Source organism: Xenopus laevis, chromosome 3L, assembly GCF_017654675.1.
Source record: "Xenopus laevis strain J_2021 chromosome 3L, Xenopus_laevis_v10.1, whole genome shotgun sequence".
Taxonomy (NCBI): domain Eukaryota; kingdom Metazoa; phylum Chordata; class Amphibia; order Anura; family Pipidae; genus Xenopus; species Xenopus laevis.
The window spans coordinates 3,433,418-3,452,789 of record NC_054375.1 but is presented as its reverse complement, the minus strand read 5'-3'; the positions used below and the strand labels follow the sequence as shown (position 1 = coordinate 3,452,789).

The following is a 19,372-nucleotide window of genomic DNA, read 5'->3' as shown; positions in this document are numbered from 1 at the left end:
AACCCAACGCTGTCACTGGATCCTACAGTTATGGCTGGATTAAAGGGAAAGTTGCCTTATAGTGAATTATTTGGTATCAGGTAGAAAATGACTTTATCATAAAACCACAATTATATCCCACGGCACCAAAGGAATCAGGACTATTGTTGTCCCAGCGCTGGTGATTTACAGGCAAACGGGCCGAGCATTTCAATGCCATTTAAAGAATTTAAATCAACAGCAAACAGGGGGATAAATCACTGGCATTGGAAGTTTTTATATGGGGAGAGAAAAGTGCTGATTAGAGCATTAAACTGCTCCGGGCGCTGACATCTCTGTAAATCAGTCGGGTATCAGGTCCAGAGAATTGTGGTGCCGCTCTCTGTGCCCATCAGGCCTTTCTGAATCTTTATAATAACCCAAAGATCTGACATGTAATGTGATAATATATATTGTATTAAAGGGGAAGTATAACACTAGTTCTGGTGCCCACAATGATGTGCACAATCTCCCTGTCACCTCACCTCTCAGTCATTACTCAGTGTCCATTCAACAAGGACTAAGCACAATTCAGCAGGAACAGTCCCCTACGTTTGCTCATAGTCTGTACAGAGAGATCCCATAAAACTATGGTACATAGGTATTCCCTGTACTAAGCACAATTCAGCAGGAACAGCCTACTCACTTTGCTCATAGTCTGTACAGAGAGATCCCATAAAACTATGGCACATAGGTATTCCCTGTACTAAGCACAATTCAGCAGGAACAGTCCCTAAGTTTGCTCATAGTCTGTATAGAGAGATCAAATAAAACTATGGCAGCATAGGTATTCCCCTGTACTAAGCACAATTCAGCAGGAACAGTCCCCTAAGTTTGCTCATAGTCTGTACAGAGAGATCCCATAAAACTATGGCAGCATAGGTATTCCCTGTACTAAGCACAATTCAGCAGGAACAGTCCCCTAAGTTTGCTCATAGTCTGTACAGAGAGATCCCATAAAACTATGGCAGCATAGGTATTCCCTGTACTAAGTACAATTCAGCTGGAACAGTCCCTAAGTTTGCTCATAGTCTGTACAGAGAGATCCCATAAAACTATGGTACATAGGTATTCCCTGTACTAAGCACAATTCAGCAGGAACAGCCCCTAAATTTGCTCATAGTCTATACAGAGAGATCCCATAAAACTATGGCAGCATAGGTATTCCATGTACAAAGCACAATTCAGCAGGAACAGTCCCCTAAGTTTGCTCATAGTCTGTACAGAGAGATCCCATAAAACTATGGCACATAGGTATTCCCTGTACTAAGCACAATTCAGCAGGAACAGTCCCCTAAGTTTGCTCATAGTCTGTACAGAGAGATCCCATAAAACTATGGTACATAGGTATTCCCTGTACTAAGCACAATTCAGCAGGAACAGTCCCTAAGTTTGCTCATAGTCTGTACAGAGAGATCCCATAAAACTATGGCAGCATAGGTATTCCCTGTACTAAGCACAATTCAGCAGGAACAGTCCCTAAGTTTGCTCATAGTCCTGTACAGAGAGATCCCATAAAACTATGGCAGCATAGGTATTCCCTGTACTAAGCACAATTCAGCAGGAACAGTCCCCTAAGTTTGCTCATAGTCTGTACAGAGAGATCCCATAAAACTATGGTACATAGGTATTTCCCTGTACTAAGCACAATTCAGCAGGAACAGTCCCTAAGTTTGCTCATAGTCTGTACAGAGAGATCCCATAAAACTATGGCAGCATAGGTATTCCCTGTACTAAGCACAATTCAGCAGGAACAGTCCCCTAAGTTTGCTCATAGTCTGTACAGAGATCCCATAAAACTATGGCAGCATAGGTATTCCCTGTACTAAGCACAATTCAGCAGGAACAGTCCCTAAGTTTGCTCATAGTCTGTACAGAGAGATCCCATAAAACTATGGCAGCATAGGTATTCCCTGTACTAAGCACAATTCAGCAGGAACAGTCCCTAAGTTTGCTCATAGTCTGTACAGAGAGATCCCATAAAACTATGGCAGCATAGGTATTCCCTGTACTAAGCACAATTCAGCAGGAACAGTCCCTAAGTTTGCTCATAGTCTGTACAGAGAGATCCCATAAAACTATGGCAGCATAGGTATTCCCTGTACTAAGCACAATTCAGCAGGAACAGTCCCCTAAGTTTGCTCATAGTCTGTACAGAGAGATCCCATAAAACTATGGCACATAGGTATTCCCCTGTACTAAGCACAATTCAGCAGGAACAGTCCCCTAAGTTTGCTCATAGTCTGTACAGAGATCCCATAAAACTATGGCAGCATAGGTATTCCCTGTACTAAGCACAATTCAGCAGGAACAGTCCCCTAAGTTTGCTCATAGTCTGTACAGAGAGATCCCATAAAACTATGGCAGCATAGGTATTCCCTGTACTAAGCACAATTCAGCAGGAACAAAACAAAGTGTTAAATAGCTATATCTGTGCCAGGGGTAACATGTATTGCCGGGGGGCGGGGAGCTCAGATCTATTTATTTGTCAGTGTATAATAAAGTATTAGCCCTGAGGGGAAACAGTTCCAATGTGAAATAAAGTCATTTGATTCCATTGATTATTCTGGGGTCGGTGCCTCGTGGATCTTCTCTATAGAGGGAATGTTGTTACAGTTACAGACGTGTGAGTGACCCAAGATCAATGTTCTGCCGCTGGGGTGACAATACTGAGTCATAGGCTTTTGCTGCTGGTCTAAAACTGCCACTTTGTCCCCTCCCAAAAATCTCTACCCCACCATGTCAGACCCCCAGTATCAGCTCTCAGACCGGCTCCGGCCGTAAAAACTCTTGATGTTGGACTGTTCCTGCTTGACCCTGATTTATATGTACAGTCGCGCTACTGAATCCTCCTCCCCTACTTCCCATTATTCCCTGCAATTACAGAGCCCTTTGTACATCACGGAGTTAATTAACATTAAATAAATAAATAAAGGCTCCTGGTTTCATATTAATTTAAATGCACAGAGTTAATTATTAGTCTCGTTGTGTCTCCTGGGGTCTGTCCCATAATAACAAGTGACTGCAACACAGTCTCATTACTTATTATAATATTGTATTTATTACACTAATTAACTGCCCCAATAAAATACCTCCATAAAAATACACCCCCCCGTGCAAAGGAAGTAGAGACAGTCACACAAGTACCAGGAAATACACTCCCCCGTGCAAAGGAAATAGAGACAGTCACATGAGTACCAGGAAATACATTCCCCCGTGCAAAGGAAGTAGAGACAGTCACATGAGTACCAGGAAATACACTCCCCCGTGCAAAGGAAATAGAGACAGTCACATGAGTACCAGGAAATACATTCCCCCGTGCAAAGGAAGTAGAGACAGTCACATGAGTACCAGGAAATACACTCCCCCGTGCAAAGGAAGTAGAGACAGTCACACAAGTACCAGGAAATACACTCCCCCGTGCAAAGGAAATAGAGACAGTCACATGAGTACCAGGAAATACATTCCCCCGTGCAAAGGAAGTAGAGACAGTCACATGAGTACCAGGAAATACACTCCCCCGTGCAAAGGAAGTAGAGACAGTCACACAAGTACCAGGAAATACACTCCCCCGTGCAAAGGAAATAGAGACAGTCACATGAGTACCAGGAAATACATTCCCCCGTGCAAAGGAAGTAGAGACAGTCACATGAGTACCAGGAAATACACTCCCCCGTGCAAAGGAAGTAGAGACAGTCACACAAGTACCAGGAAATACACTCCCCCGTGCAAAGGAAATAGAGACAGTCACATGAGTACCAGGAAATACATTCCCCCGTGCAAAGGAAGTAGAGACAGTCACATGAGTACCAGGAAATACACTCCCCCGTGCAAAGGAAGTAGAGACAGTCACACAAGTACCAGGAAATACACTCCCCCGTGCAAAGGAAATAGAGACAGTCACATGAGTACCAGGAAATACATTCCCCCGTGCAAAGGAAGTAGAGACAGTCACATGAGTACCAGGAAATACACTCCCCCGTGCAAAGGAAGTAGAGACAGTCACACAAGTACCAGGAAATACACTCCCCCGTGCAAAGGAAATAGAGACAGTCACATGAGTACCAGGAAATACATTCCCCCGTGCAAAGGAAGTAGAGACAGTCACATGAGTACCAGGAAATACACTCCCCCTGTGCAAAGGAAGTAGAGACAGTCACACAAGTACCAGGAAATACACTCCCCCGTGCAAAGGAAGTAGAGACAGTCACACGAGTACCAATAAATACACTCCCCGTGCAAAGGAAGTAGAGACAGTGACACGAGTACCAGGAAATACACTCCCCCGTGCAAAGGAAGTAGAAACAGTCACACGAGTACCTTGTGCAAAGGAAGTAGAGACAGTCACATGAGTACCAGGAAATACACTTCCCTCGTGCAAAGGAAGTAGAGACAGTCACACGTGTACCAGGAAATACACTCCCCCGTGCAAAGGAAGTAGAGACAGCCACATGAGTACCAGGAAATACACTCCCTTGTGCAAAGGAAGTAGAGACAGTCACATGAGTACCAGGAAATACACTTCCCCCGTGCAAAGGAAGTAGAGACAGTCACACGAGTACCAGGAAATACACTTCCCCCGTGCAAAGGAAGTAGAGACAGTCACACGAGTACCAGGAAATACACTCCCCCGTGCAAAGGAAGTAGAGACAGTCACACGAGTACCAGGAAATACACTCCCCCGTTCAAAGGAAGTAGAGACAGTCACACGAGTACCAGGAAATACACTGCCCTAGGTCCCACAAGGGGTAAAGTTTAGCAGATATGGGCCCTGACAGCTCACATTTTCTACGGGGGACATTTGAAATGAAGGAACAGCAGGTCTCACCCTAAAGAGCAACCTCACAACTCAGGTACTAGTTACAATTTATCACTGATTTATTTTCTTCAATAGGATTCTATTAATAAATGACAGGGCCCTCAGGGGCCGAGGAGATGTAGGTGATTGTGGTAATTATTGTTCTCCTGTTACCTGACGGCATATTGTACACAGAGAAGTCGGGCGGCCAGGCGTGCGCTTAATTAAATGGGCCCAATCCTGGCACCGAGTCCTGAGCACTGCAGGGTCATTAAAGGGGAACTAGCACTCATATTTCAACTTCTAGTCTGCACACACACACATTGCTCTCCTCCATGATTGACTGTTTCAGATATGTTTTTTAGTACAAATGTGTTTATTCCTTCCTGAACTGCTGGTTCTGACTCTGGAAACAATATAAAGGCCAGTTCTATATATATAGAGTTGGAGGCAGTATAGAGAGTTCGGGGCAGTTTATAGAGTTGGGGGCGGTATAGAGAGTTGGGGGCAGTATAGAGAGTGGGGGCAGTATATAGAGTTGGGGGCAGTATTGAGAGTTTGGGGCAGTATATAGAGTTGGGGGCAGTATTGACAGTTGGGGCAGTATAGAGAGTTGGGGCCGTATATACAGTTGGGGGACAGTATATAGAGTTGGGGGCAGTATAGAGAGTTGGGGACAGTATATAGAGTTGGGGGCAGTATATAGAGTTGGGGGACAGTATAGAGAGTTGGGGGCAGTATAGAGAGTTGGGGGACAGTATATAGAGTTGGGGGCAATATATAGAATTGGGGGACAGTATAGAGAGTTGGGGGAAGTATAGAGAGTGGGGGCAGTATATAGAGTTGGGGGACAGTATAGAGAGTGGGGGCAGTATATAGAGTTGGGGGCAGTGTATAGAGTTGGGGGACAGTATAGAGAGTTGGGGGCAGTATATAGAGTTTGGGGGCAGTATAGAGAGTTGGGGGACAGTATAGAGGGTTGGGGGCAGTATATAGAGTTGGGGGCAGTATAGAGAGTGGGGGCAGTATATAGAGTTGGGTGACATTATAGAGAGTGGGGGCAGAATATAGAGTTGGGGACAGTATAGAGAGTGGGGGACAGTATAGAGAGTTGGGGCAGTATAGAGAGTTGGGGGCAATATAGAGAGTTGGGGGCAGTATATAGAGTTGGGGCAGTATATAGAGTTGGGGGCAGTATAGAGAGTGGGGCAGTATATAGAGTTGGGGGCAGTATTGAGAGTTCGGCCAGTATATAGAGTTGGGGGCAGTATTGACAGTTGGGGCTGTATAGAGAGTTGGGGCCATATATACAGTTGGGGGACAGTATATAGAGTTGGGGGCAGTATAGAGAGTTGGGGACAGTATATAGAGTTGGGGGCAGTATATAGAGTTGGGGCACAGTATAGAGAGTTGGGGGCAGTATAGAGAGTTGGGGGACAGTATATAGAGTTGGGGGCAGTATATAGAGTTGGGGGACAGTATAGAGAGTTGGGGGAAGTATAGAGAGTGGGGGCAGTATATAGAGTTGGGGGACAGTATAGAGAGTGGGGGCAGTATATAGAGGGTTGGGGGCAGTATATAGAGTTGGGGGCAGTATAGAGAGTGGGGGCAGTATATAGAGTTGGGTGACATTATAGAGAGTGGGGGCAGAATATAGAGTTGGGGACAGTATAGAGAGTGGGGGACAGTATAGAGAGTTGGGGCAGTATAGAGAGTTGGGGGCAATATAGAGAGTTGGGGGCAGTATATAGAGTTGGGGCAGTATATAGAGTTGGGGGCAGTATAGAGAGTTGGGGGCAGTATAGAGAGTGGGGCAGTATATAGAGTTGGGGGCAGTATTGAGAGTTCGGCCAGTATATAGAGTTGGGGGCAGTATTGACAGTTAGGGCTGTATAGACAGTTGGGGCCATATATACAGTTGGGGGACAGTATATAGAGTTGGGGGCAGTATAGAGAGTTGGGGACAGTATATAGAGTTGGGGCAGTATATAGAGTTGGGGGACAGTATAGAGAGTTGGGGCAGTATAGAGAGTTGGGGGACAGTATATAGAGTTGGGGCAGTATATAGAGTTGGGGGCAGTATAGAGAGTTGGGGGCAGTATAGAGAGTGGGGCAGTATATAGAGTTGGGGGCAGTATTGAGAGTTCGGCCAGTATATAGAGTTGGGGGCAGTATTGACAGTTGGGGCTGTATAGAGAGTTGGGGCCATATATACAGTTGGGGGACAGTATATAGAGTTGGGGGCAGTATAGAGAGTTGGGGACAGTATATAGAGTTGGGGGCAGTATATAGAGTTGGGGGACAGTATAGAGAGTTGGGGGCAGTATAGAGAGTTGGGGGACAGTATATAGAGTTGGGGCAATATATAGAGTTGGGGGACAGTATAGAGAGTTGGGGGAAGTATAGAGAGTGGGGGCAGTATATAGAGTTGGGGGCAGTATATATATTTGGGGGACAGTATAGAGAGTTGGGGGCAGTATAGAGAGTTGGGGGCAGTATAGAGAGTTGGGGGCAGTATAGAGAGTGGGGGCAGTATATAGTGTTGGGGACAGTATATAGAGTTGGGGGCAGTATAGAGTTGGGGGCAGTATAGAGAGTTGGGGGCAGTATAGAGAGTTGGGGGCAGTATAGAGAGTTGGGGGAAAGTTTATAGAGTTGGGGGCAGTATAGAGAGTTGGGGGCAGTATAGAGAGTTGGGGGGCAATATAGAGAGTTGGGGCAGTATATAGCGTTGGGGCAGTATATAGAGTTGGGGGCAGTATATAGAGTTGGGGGCAGTATAGAGAGTTGGGGGCAGTATAGAGAGTTGGGGGAAAGTTTATAGAGTTGGGGGCAGTATAGAGAGTTGGGGGGCAGTATAGAGCGTTGGGGGCAGTATAGAGAGTTGGGGGGCAGTATAGAGCCTTGGGGGCAGTATAGAGAGTTGGGGGCAGTAGTTGGAGGGGGCGGGACACAGGACAAAGGGGAGGGGAATAGAAGGGGCAGAATTAATGGGGGGGAGTAGAAATGAAGCCCCGGGAGGAGAAGGAGAAGAATATGAGGGGGGAGGAGTGAGGAGGGGCAGGCGCGCCCCCAGTATCAGACACGTGGGATTAAAGGGCCTGTGCGCGCCCCCGAGTCTGTCAGTCTCCTCCTCAGTCCGGATCGGTCCCTGCAGCGGAGACTCCTCGGGCGACTTGGGGTGAGTGACGGGGGGGGGGATATTCTGGGCTCAGCCCCCCAATGTTCTGCGATTATTCTGCAGCCGCTGCGTCTGAATCAGGAGACTCCCCCGAAACTGACACTTGTACAGGGGGGGCACCGACTTCTCTTTGTACCGAAATATTGTGTGGGGGGGGTATTTACTGTCCCTTAATGAGGCCGAATTGTCATTTACTGGAATTATTCATTTCCCTTCTTTCACCTCCTCATCATATTCACTGCCCCTTATTTCTATTATATACGGTAAATACTGCTGTGACTCCTCCCCTAATACTCACATCATTACTCTCTATATATAAATATTACTATACACAATACTCTCTCTCTCTATATATATAATTACTATACATTTTACTGCAGACACTTCATTAAATACTTCATTTATTGCACATCTATTTGCACCAAAAAGCAAGAAATAATCTGAATCAACTTTCCAACTGTTCAGGTGAAGTGTAAATGTAATTGCAGTGTCTGTCACTTTATATTCTCTGCACTGCTGCTTCTGACTCCTAAACTCATTTAGTAGAAGCCAGACAGTTAACAGGCCTGGAGGAGAACAGATCTATATTATTGAATCAGACCCAGAGAACAGAAAGAGACGGATGGACAGACACAGACAGACACAATGACAGTTACACAGAACTATAAACCCAGTGAGAATGAGGAATGAATGGATATTGGGAAGTTGTATCAGGAGTCAGAAGCAGCAGTGCAGAGAAAGGGACAGACACAATGACAGTTACACAGAACTATAAACCCAGTGAGAATGAGGAATGAATGGATATTGGGAAGTTGTATCAGGAGTCAGAAGCAGCAGTGCAGAGAAAGGGACAGACACAATGACAGTTACACAGAACTATAAACCCAGTGAGAATGAGGAATGAATGGATATTGGGAAGTTGTATCAGGAGTCAGAGGCAGCAGTGCAGAGAAGAGACAGGGACAGACACAATGACAGTTACACAGAACTATAAACCCAGTGAGAATGAGGAATGAATGGATATTGGGAAGTTGTATCAGGAGTCAGAGGCAGCAGTGCAGAGAAGAGAAAGGGACAGACACAATGACAGTTACAAAGAACTATAAACCCAGTGAGAATGAGGAATGAATGGATATTGGGAAGTTGTATCAGGAGTCAGAAGCAGCAGTGCAGAGAAAGGGACAGACACAATGACAGTTACACAGAACTATAAACCCAGTGAGAATGAGGAATGAATGGATATTGGGGAGTTGTATCAGGAGTCAGAAGCAGCAGTGGGTCACTGTTAATCCCAAACTCCACAGCTGCTTCAGAACCTCTTGGGATGGGGGTTGCCAATGATTTCCCAGCCTTGGGTAGTGCAACCTTTAGCCAATCAAAACACTAGAACATTTTCAAGGCCAAACTAACCTGCAGCCAATCAGAGTGTCAGAATTCTATTTCCTGGTTCTTATTGGGGGAGCACAGCAGTCCTGTTTTGCTTTATGGCAGTGATTCTCATTGTGACACTATTTTAAAGGTTTATTACATGTGACCCATTTAGAGCAAAGGAAACCACTGAACTTTGTAGAACAAAGACTGTCAGAGCGTTACCTGCTCTAATATTCCCCCGGCCTGAGATGGTCGGAAAATTCTTGCGAAACAATTAAAAATAAAAAATAGAAGTTGCTGCTAAAATTAACTCCGTCCGATTAAAGGTGCCGACACCACCAGTGACTCAAATTGTCCCCCCACGTGAGAAGAAGAAACAATTAGGAAGTGGTTTAAATGTGACCACAAATCTGCCGATATTCAGACTAAGCAGATTCATAGACGGAATATTCCGCCAATATTGTTCCTTTACACAACGTCACTCACTCGCATTAAATAAACCGCGCGGCCTTTGTTGTGTCTGTTTCACATCTGTGGCCATTGATATCTATTGTAATGCAGAGCAGGTAGTAACGCTTCCAACCCTCACTCACATTCCCATCCCAGGGCTGGAAGTTAATATTTAAATTACATTTATTATAGATTTGCTGAGTGACCCTTTTCCATCCGACCCAGAAGAATGTGCTGAGCTCAGCGGCACAATCACATGATTTTATATTGACGGCAGTGAGGGGTGTCAGATGGGGCCCCCTAGGGCCACCACAGAACCCGGCATTAAAGGGAACTGTCAGTATGATGTAGAGAGCGATGGTCTGAGACAATTTGCAATTGGTTTTCATTTTTTATTATTTGTAGTTTTTGAGTTATTATTTTGAGTTTTTATTCAGCAGCTCTCCAGTTTGCAATATCAGCCGTCTGGTTGCTAGGGTCCAACTTCCCCTAGCAACCATGCACTGATATGAATAAGAGAACGCAAATATGATATAGAAAGATGAGTAGCAATAACAAAAAATGTGTAGCCTTACAGAGCATTTGGGTTTTTTTTTTTGATGGGGTCGCGACCCCCGTTTGAAAGCTGGAAAGAGTCAGGAGAAAAAGGCTGAAAACTATAAAACATAAAAATAAAGACCAATGGAAAAGTTGCTTAGAACTGGCCATACTATAATATACTAAAATTTAAAGGTCAACAGGACCCTCTCCCATTGGTTCCACCCAGCACCCGTGTGACTCCAGTCACTTGTTTAGGGACCATTGGTGAACTTTGCTTCAGTTTTGGATAAACAAGTGCAACCAGTTTGGTAACCCCGACTGGTCTCCGCTCAGCCCTGATTGGCTGCTTGTCATAATGGATATTGGGTGGTGGAGGGTCCCACGTAGATCTGTTTGTCGTATACTGCACTGCTGGTTCTGACTCTTGAAGCAACGCAGCAATAGCCACATCTTCTCCAGGCCACAACTCCATTAATCACGATCCCTGTGCATGCTTCTTCCCAGGCCTGTTTATCAGCTGGCTTCTGCTGCAGTGTTTCAGGAGTCAGAACCAGCAGTGCAGAGAATAGAACAGAAAGTGACAGTAGTAATGACATGTACAAACTGGCAGTTGCTCATACGTTAGTTCTGTCGTTGTGCAAGGAAGCATATAGGGGAGCAGTGTCGTTAATTAGGGGCGTATAAATAAATTAAAGGGGAAGTAGAGCTGCTCGCATGCAGCTGGGGAGGTTTCATATGTGTTTAATTATGTTATAATAACAAAGAGTTATTATAATGGGCAGTTGTTGTTTAGATCAACCAATGTATTTGTGGCCCTAACACTGTACTAGAGATGTTCGAGATTCGGCCAGGATTCTGCCTTTTTCAGCAGGATTCGGATTCGGCCGAATCCTTGTGCCTGGCCAAACTGAATCCGAATCCAAATTTACATGTAAATTAGGGGCAGGTAGTGAAAAGAAGAATTTTTTTCTACTTTTTCCTTTTCCTGCCCTAATGCAAATTAGGATACAGGATTTGGTTGAATCTTTCACCAAGGATTCGGCCGAATCCCAAATAGTGAATTTGGTGCATCCCTGCTCTGTACACTAATTAGAGAAAATGTTGCACAAACGGACGGGGTCTGCCTAGAGCCCATAGTAGTCCCCATAAGTCAGGGGCGTGGCTTTGCATTCAAGGCAGTTTTATGTAACAACCAATCAGGTGTCTGTATTTATTCACCAGACTCTCCTTATTATGGGACCCCCTGGTAGTCATATAAAGACACTGGGCTTTCAAAGCAACCAATGAGACGCCTGCTTTTGTTACATCAGCTGCTTTAGACAGGTCAAAGCTTGTTCCTGATTTGTTGGGATTTGCTACTCTGTACCTAAGGATTTGTGTTATTTAATAGGAAGGGGCTGCCATACTGCATGAAGTGTGATCCCTAGACTAACAAGGCATTACTGCCCTCTAGTGTTCAGAGTTATTTTGGAAAACAATGAGCAGAGTACATTAGAATAATATTGCTGTTGGTCTGTATGACACATTTTAAAGGCAACATGAAATGCTGGTGTAGTTGCCCTTTAAAATTGTTGTTTACTATTATACAGACGAAGCAAACGTATTCAAATCCATGGAAATAGATCATTCTGGGTTTATTTTCCCAGCATTCCCCTTGCCTGCCCCCCAGTCTCTCTGCAATGAAACCTGTTCTGAATTATGGACCAGATGTGAAATGCAGAAAAAAACCCCAAAATATTGAAATATCAGAAGTCCCGCCCACCCTCGCGTCTCTGAATTCCCTGCACACGTTGCCGACAGACAGTAAATCCTTACGTCCCCAGATGTTGGAGAACTACAACTCCCATCTTGTCTTAAAGGCTTCATTGTATGTAGGAGGATGCTGGGAGATGTAGTCCAGCACCCAATAAATCCCTCCCTATTCCCCTAATGTAATAACTGACCAATCACATCCAGGAAATTGCCCCATCACTTAAAAACCCACCGCCCCATTATCCTCTGTGATACTGTATCTGTCTGTTACTGCCACTGATAATAATCACCTTCATTCATTTATGTGCCATTGTTTTATATAGAATAATGTCATAATTATAAGGGATCATGTACCCCCTACTGTAAATGATAAGGATATTAGAAGTCACTGAGGGGGTGTTCTGTGACCATATAAAGGCACAAGGCTGCAGGCTGAGTTATACAGGGAACTCTGAGTATCACTCATGTATTATAAGGGATAATGTACCCCCTACTGTAAATGATAAGGATATTAGAAGTCACTGAGGGGTTGTTCTGTGACCATATAAAGACACAAGGCTGCAGGCTGAGTTATACAGGGAACTCTGAGTATCACTTATGTATTATAAGGGATAATGTACCCCCTACTGTAAATGATAAGGATATTAGAAGTCACTGAGGGGTTGTTCTGTGACCATATAAAGGCACAAGGCTGCAGGCTGAGTTATACAGGGAACTCTGAGTATCACTCATGTATTATAAGGGATAATGTACCCCCTACTGTAAATGATAAGGATATTAGAAGTCACTGAGGGGTTGTTCTGTGACCATATAAAGGCACAAGGCTGCAGGCTGAGTTATACAGGGAACTCTGAGTATCACTCATGTATTATACGGGATAATGTACCCCCTACTGTAAATGATAAGGATATTAGAAGTCACTGAGGGGTTGTTCTGTGACCATATAAAGGCACAAGGCTGCAGGCTGAGTTATACAGGGAACTCTGAGTATCACTCATGTATTATAAGGGATAATGTACCCCCTACTGTAAATGATAAGGATATTAGAAGTCACTGAGGGGTTGTTCTGTGACCATATAAAGGCACAAGGCTGCAGGCTGAGTTATACAGGGAACTCTGAGTATCACTCATGTATTATAAGGGATAATGTACCCCCTACTGTAAATGATAAGGATATTAGAAGTCACTGAGGAGTTGTTCTGTGACCATATAAAGGCACAAGGCTGCAGGCTGAGTTATACAGGGAATTCTGAGTATCACTCATGTATTATAAGGGATAATGTACCCCTACTGTAAATGATAAGGATATTAGAAGTCACTGAGGGGTTGTTCTGTGACCATATAAAGGCACAAGGCTGCAGGCTGAGTTATACAGGGAACTCTGAGTATCACTCATGTATTATAAGGGATAATGTACCCCCTACTGTAAATGATAAGGATATTAGAAGTCACTGAGGGGTTGTTCTGTGACCATATAAAGGCACAAGGCTGCAGGCTGAGTTATACAGGGAACTCTGAGTATCACTCATGTATTATAAGGGATAATGTACCCCCTACTGTAAATGATAAGGATATTAGAAGTCACTGAGGGGTTGTTCTGTGACCATATAAAGGCACAAGGCTGCAGGCTGAGTTATACAGGGAACTCTGAGTATCACTCATGTATTATAAGGGATAATGTACCCCTACTGTAAATGATAAGGATATTAGAAGTCACTGAGGGGGTTGTTCTGTGACCATATAAAGGCACAAGGCTGCAGGCTGAGTTATACAGGGAACTCTGAGTATCACTCATGTATTATAAGGGATAATGTACCCCCTACTGTAAATGATAAGGATATTAGAAGTCACTGAGGCTCACTGGATATGCTATATGACCAGCCTTTGAGAGGAGCAGAGGGGACAGTGAAGGAGAATATTTGGGGTTGGGGGTTGTACAGAAATCAGGGGGAGAGTCTGATTGGATGTTGCTGCAGGGAAAGCAGAACCTTTGTGCCAGCCTGGAATTATTTTGGAAATGACCCAAATGAACTGAGCCCGGATTAGTCATTCCCTGGGGATCAGAGGAGAATGTTACTGGGCAATAAACAGACACAGTCCCTCCAGCTCTCCCTATAGCAGAACCCTGAAACTTAAAGGGGACCGTATTGTAAATACTGCGCCCCCATCAGATCCTTAGTGGGGACATAAGTGGCATCGGGGGGTGCAAGAAACACCGCAGTTTGGGGGAGAACCCGGGTTGCCCGGAGGAACCTTCCCAGACACACAAAGAACATCCAGACTTATGCAGATAATTCCCTGGAATGGAACCTGTTGAAGGGCCCTGTTATAAATAAGTCGATACCTAACAAGCGCACTTCCCCTTTAAACAAAGGAAGCAAATGAGCAGAGGACTAGGGGACCCTGCTGTGCTCTGATTGGCTGCCCAGTGTTCCAGGCAGACAGATGGCAGTGAGTGAAGTTGTGCCCCAGACTGGCGCTTGGAGCGTGACTGCCCATATGGTACCCTTGTTCCCAAATATGAGAGGCTCAGTCACTGCTCCTAATTCTCTTATGTTGCGTCTGTCTGGGCCCCGCACTTCTGTAGCTCCGTCTCCCCCTGGTCTGGGCTTTTAATATCCCGCTGGGCCCGGCTCTGCCCAATAAGGTTCCTTTTGGGTGTCTCAATCCCAATAAACCCTTAGAATTAAAGAAAAGTTGCAATTGGTCCTTTTTTTTTATCTTCGATGAGAGGTTCTGTCCTGCGGCTTCCCATTCTGATATATTTGTAGCTGTAGTTCGGGGTCACCCGGGGGCCCCGCTCTCGTCACATGTCGGGTGTTTATGGGGCAAACGCAGTGTTTGGGGGCAGCTGCAATGGATTGTATAGAAATAAATGCAGGAGGCGACCTGTCTCGTAGGAATTGTATCATCTGTGTCGAAATCTGTCCAACTCCCTGCAGCTGTTTTATATTTATAGTTGGAAGCACTCAGTAACCCCGCGCTGCCCAGAATCACCCGGTGTCTCCCAGATGCTGCTTTATTGTCTAACAACACAATTATACAGGAACGGCCCTGGGGCCCGAGCAGCTCATTTACTGACAGTCTGGGGGATAGTCAGCTGATTAACCCTTCAGTGTCCGTCTCTCTCTCTCTCTGACAAATTGTACTTTACATGCAATCACCAATATCTGTGTTACACAAAAGCTACGAATAACCTGTAAAATATATCCTGATAATAGTGCTGGAGCCAATGAATATTGCTGGTTATTTATGGATTAGCATCCCATTCAATACATGTGATAATGTACCCCCTGCTGTAAATGATAAGGATATTAGAAGTCACTGAGGGGTTGTTCTGTGACCATATAAAGGCACAAGGCTGCAGGCTGAGTTATACAGGGAACTCTGAGTATCACTCATGTATTATAAGGGATAATGTACCCCCTACTGTAAATGATAAGGATATTAGAAGTCACTGAGGGGCTGTTCTGTGACCATATAAAGACACAAGGCTGCAGGCTGAGTTATACAGGGAACTCTGAGTATCACTCATGTATTATAAGGGATAATGTACCCCCTACTGTAAATGATAAGGATATTAGAAGTCACTGAGGGGTTGTTCTGTGACCATATAAAGACACAAGGCTGCAGGCTGAGTTATACAGGGAACTCTGAGTATCACTCATGTATTATAAGGGATAATGTACCCCCTACTGTAAATGATAAGGATATTAGAAGTCACTGAGGGGCTGTTCTGTGACCATATAAAGACACAAGGCTGCAGGCTGAGTTATACAGGGAACTCTGAGTATCACTCATGTATTATAAGGGATAATGTACCCCCTACTGTAAATGATAAGGATATTAGAAGTCACTGAGGGGTTGTTCTGTGACCATATAAAGACACAAGGCTGCAGGCTGAGTTATACAGGGAACTCTGAGTATCACTCATGTATTATAAGGGATAATGTACCCCCTACTGTAAATGATAAGGATATTAGAAGTCACTGAGGGGCTGTTCTGTGACCATATAAAGACACAAGGCTGCAGGCTGAGTTATACAGGGAACTCTGAGTATCACTCATGTATTATAAGGGATAATGTACCCCCTACTGTAAATGATAAGGATATTAGAAGTCACTGAGGGGTTGTTCTGTGACCATATAAAGACACAAGGCTGCAGGCTGAGTTATACAGGGAACTCTGAGTATCACTCATGTATTATAAGGGATAATGTACCCCCTACTGTAAATGATAAGGATATTAGAAGTCACTGAGGGGTTGTTCTGTGACCATATAAAGGCACAAGGCTGCAGGCTGAGTTATACAGGGAACTCTGAGTATCACTCATGTATTATAAGGGATAATGTACCCCCTACTGTAAATGATAAGGATATTAGAAGTCACTGAGGGGCTGTTCTGTGACCATATAAAGACACAAGGCTGCAGGCTGAGTTATACAGGGAACTCTGAGTATCACTCATGTATTATAAGGGATAATGTACCCCCTACTGTAAATGATAAGGATATTAGAAGTCACTGAGGGGTTGTTCTGTGACCATATAAAGACACAAGGCTGCAGGCTGAGTTATACAGGGAACTCTGAGTATCACTCATGTATTATAAGGGATAATGTACCCCCTACTGTAAATGATAAGGATATTAGAAGTCACTGAGGGGTTGTTCTGTGACCATATAAAGGGCAGACACACACATATATACATACAGTACCATATGTTAAAGAAGTTGAATTCTTTTAAGTAAGAACAAGGTATAAATGTCGTGTGTCGGAACAGGCAGTGCAGAGCAATTTTCCCTTTATAATCCTTCATACAACTGGTTGGGGGTGATGTATAGGCCGGGTCTCTCTGTAGATCAGGTATTATTGTGTCTGGCTGTAGGTCCCTCCTCGGTGCAGCTGTTTGTGCAATTTCTCTCTTTTCTATTAATAAAAGCAAGTTGCTAATTTTACTGGTTTCCGGCAGATTGTAGAGCGGGGGTGGGGGGGCAGAGCTGGGGGGCTGCAGTCGAATCCTCTCCCTATAGAGGGCCCTGTAACCCTGCGACACCCACAGCAAATAGGTCACTTCTCTTTCCTGCTCCGTAAATAACCCGACCTTCCATTGTTTTCTATTGATTACTGATGGCTATGGGGGGAAATTAAAGGGGAAGTTCACCTTTACAATTATTGTTGCATTTTGGCAGTCATGTGACATGGTCCCAGCTAAAAGCAGAAGTGAGAGGCAAATTAGGATTATAAATATATTTATTCATATTTCTCTCTCTCTGATTCACCCACTTACTCATCATTCTAATTCTAAGGGTCACATGGGACACCCCAATATAAACCACTTGTTACACCCACTTACCCATCAGGCTTTTCAGCTGTTTTAGGTGTAACCACATTGTCCCATACCTGCATGTTCCTACCTCTCCCTTCATGTGACTCTGAGCAGGTTCTCTTGTACCAACGAATTATTTATAAGGTGGGCGGAGCCATGTAGCCTCCATCGAATTCCCATAATACCCTGCTGGGCTTCTTCCTCTCCCCACGGGCGACTAAATTGCCTGAATCTCCACGTGTGTCTCTGCCCTAAAGTGACTCGTGTCCTCATTGTTACTATGAGAATCTATTAAATGTACTAAAGTGGAATTATCAGTTAAATTCTTGTTTCTCTTTACAGAGATTGCGCTGGAACCTCTACAGATCTCCGATTTCACTAGCCCTGGGGTTGCCCACATGAGCCCTTCTGCCATTTAATTTGCCGTCCTGGTACAATAGAAGGTGAGCATTGAAATAATGATAATAATGGCGGAGATATCAGATTTATAAGCAGCAGTCCTGTCCTGCTTTATGGCAGCTGAGATTCTAGCTATCTGTATAACAGAACATTCTGTCCCAGTGGCTGCACAGATCCTATCTGATCCCCATTGTAAGCAACAGTCCTGTCCTGCTTTATGGCAGCTGAGATTCTAGCTATCTGTATAACAGAACATTCTGTCCCAGTGGCTGCACAGATCCTATCTGATCCCCATTGTAAGCAGCAGTCCTGTCCTGCTTTATGGCAGCTGAGATTCTAGCTATCTGTATAACAGAACATTCTGTCCCAGTGGCTGCACAGATCCTATCTGATCCCCATTGTAAGCAGCAGTCCTGTCCTGCTTTATGGCAGCTGAGATTCTAGCTATCTGTATAACAGAACATTCTGTCCCAGTGGCTGCACAGATCCTATCTAATCCCCATTGTAAGCAGCAGTCCTGTCCTGCTTTATGGCAGCTGAGATTCTAGCTATCTGTATAACAGAACATTCTGTCCCAGTGGCTGCACAGATCCTATCTGATCCCCATTGTAAGCAGCAGTCCTGCCCTGCTTTATGGCAGCTGAGATTCTAGCTATCTGTATAACAGAACATTCTGTCCCAGTGGCTGCACAGATCCTATCTGATCCCCATTGTAAGCAGCAGTCCTGTCCTGCTTTATGGCAGCTGAGATTCTAGCTTTTGTAGCAGAATCTGAGGCGTCTGAGACTGGGCACGTCCTCAGTACAGTAACCCGCATGGGGACACAGTGAGATGTTGCACTTCGCCCCACCCTAAATACCAAACACTCCCCGTTCTCTCCTTCTGCTTTATTAACCCTTTGAGTAAGAGAACAACCAGCAGAAAGATAAGTTTTAATGTGGCTCAACAAGGATGTCAGGGGCTGCTGGGAATTGTAGTTGTGCTTGATTCATATTTATATGCCTGGTTGCCAGGGTATATTAGTCCCTAGTAACCAGATAGCCGAGGAGCAGAATGCTAATTAATAAACTTTATTAACAGTATTTCTGTCAGCATCAACAGTTAATTTAAAGGCACACTACCCCTTTAAGTCAGCTGACTGTTATTTTGGCTCCTGAGATCTTATCTTGTTCTGAGCCTGTGGGGCCCCTGTGGGGCGGTAGTGTCCTCTGCACACCCTATAGTTACACCCCCAGAGCCTTGCAGGTTCTTATTTCCATAATAGTCTCTAGTTAAAGGTGAAGTCGCACCTGGTAGTCTGTTATCTGCTTTTGGAAAGGCAGCGCTTCCAGTATCACTAGTATGGCAGCTCCCGCAGCAACATGAGCTCAGTGGAACAGGAGAGACAGGATTTTGCTGCTGATCTGGGAGGATACAAGAAACCTGCCATGAGGCACGTGCAGCAGGACTATGGCTTTACTTACCCTTTAAAGTGTATTCGGTCTTGTGAATAGAAATGGTTCACTTTCTAGTTGCGACTGTTGAAACAATGTAGCAGAA

General features: G+C 44.6%; 1 protein-coding gene across 2 annotated transcripts in view; it reads left to right on the top strand.

The window, feature by feature from the left end:
• The first annotated feature begins 7,842 nt into the window (after positions 1-7,842).
• Positions 7,843-19,372, top strand: part of prr5.L (proline rich 5 L homeolog) — a 32,754-nt gene continuing 21,224 nt past the window's right edge. Inside the window, exons 1-2 of one of the 2 annotated variants that reach the window (XM_018250703.2) lie at positions 7,843-7,997; positions 17,777-17,877. Coding sequence is in view for 1 of the 2 variants with exons in the window: in NM_001086875.1 (NP_001080344.1) it covers positions 19,261-19,265 (5 nt within the window). In the remaining variant the exon portion in view is untranslated. 2 annotated transcript variants of the gene reach the window in all.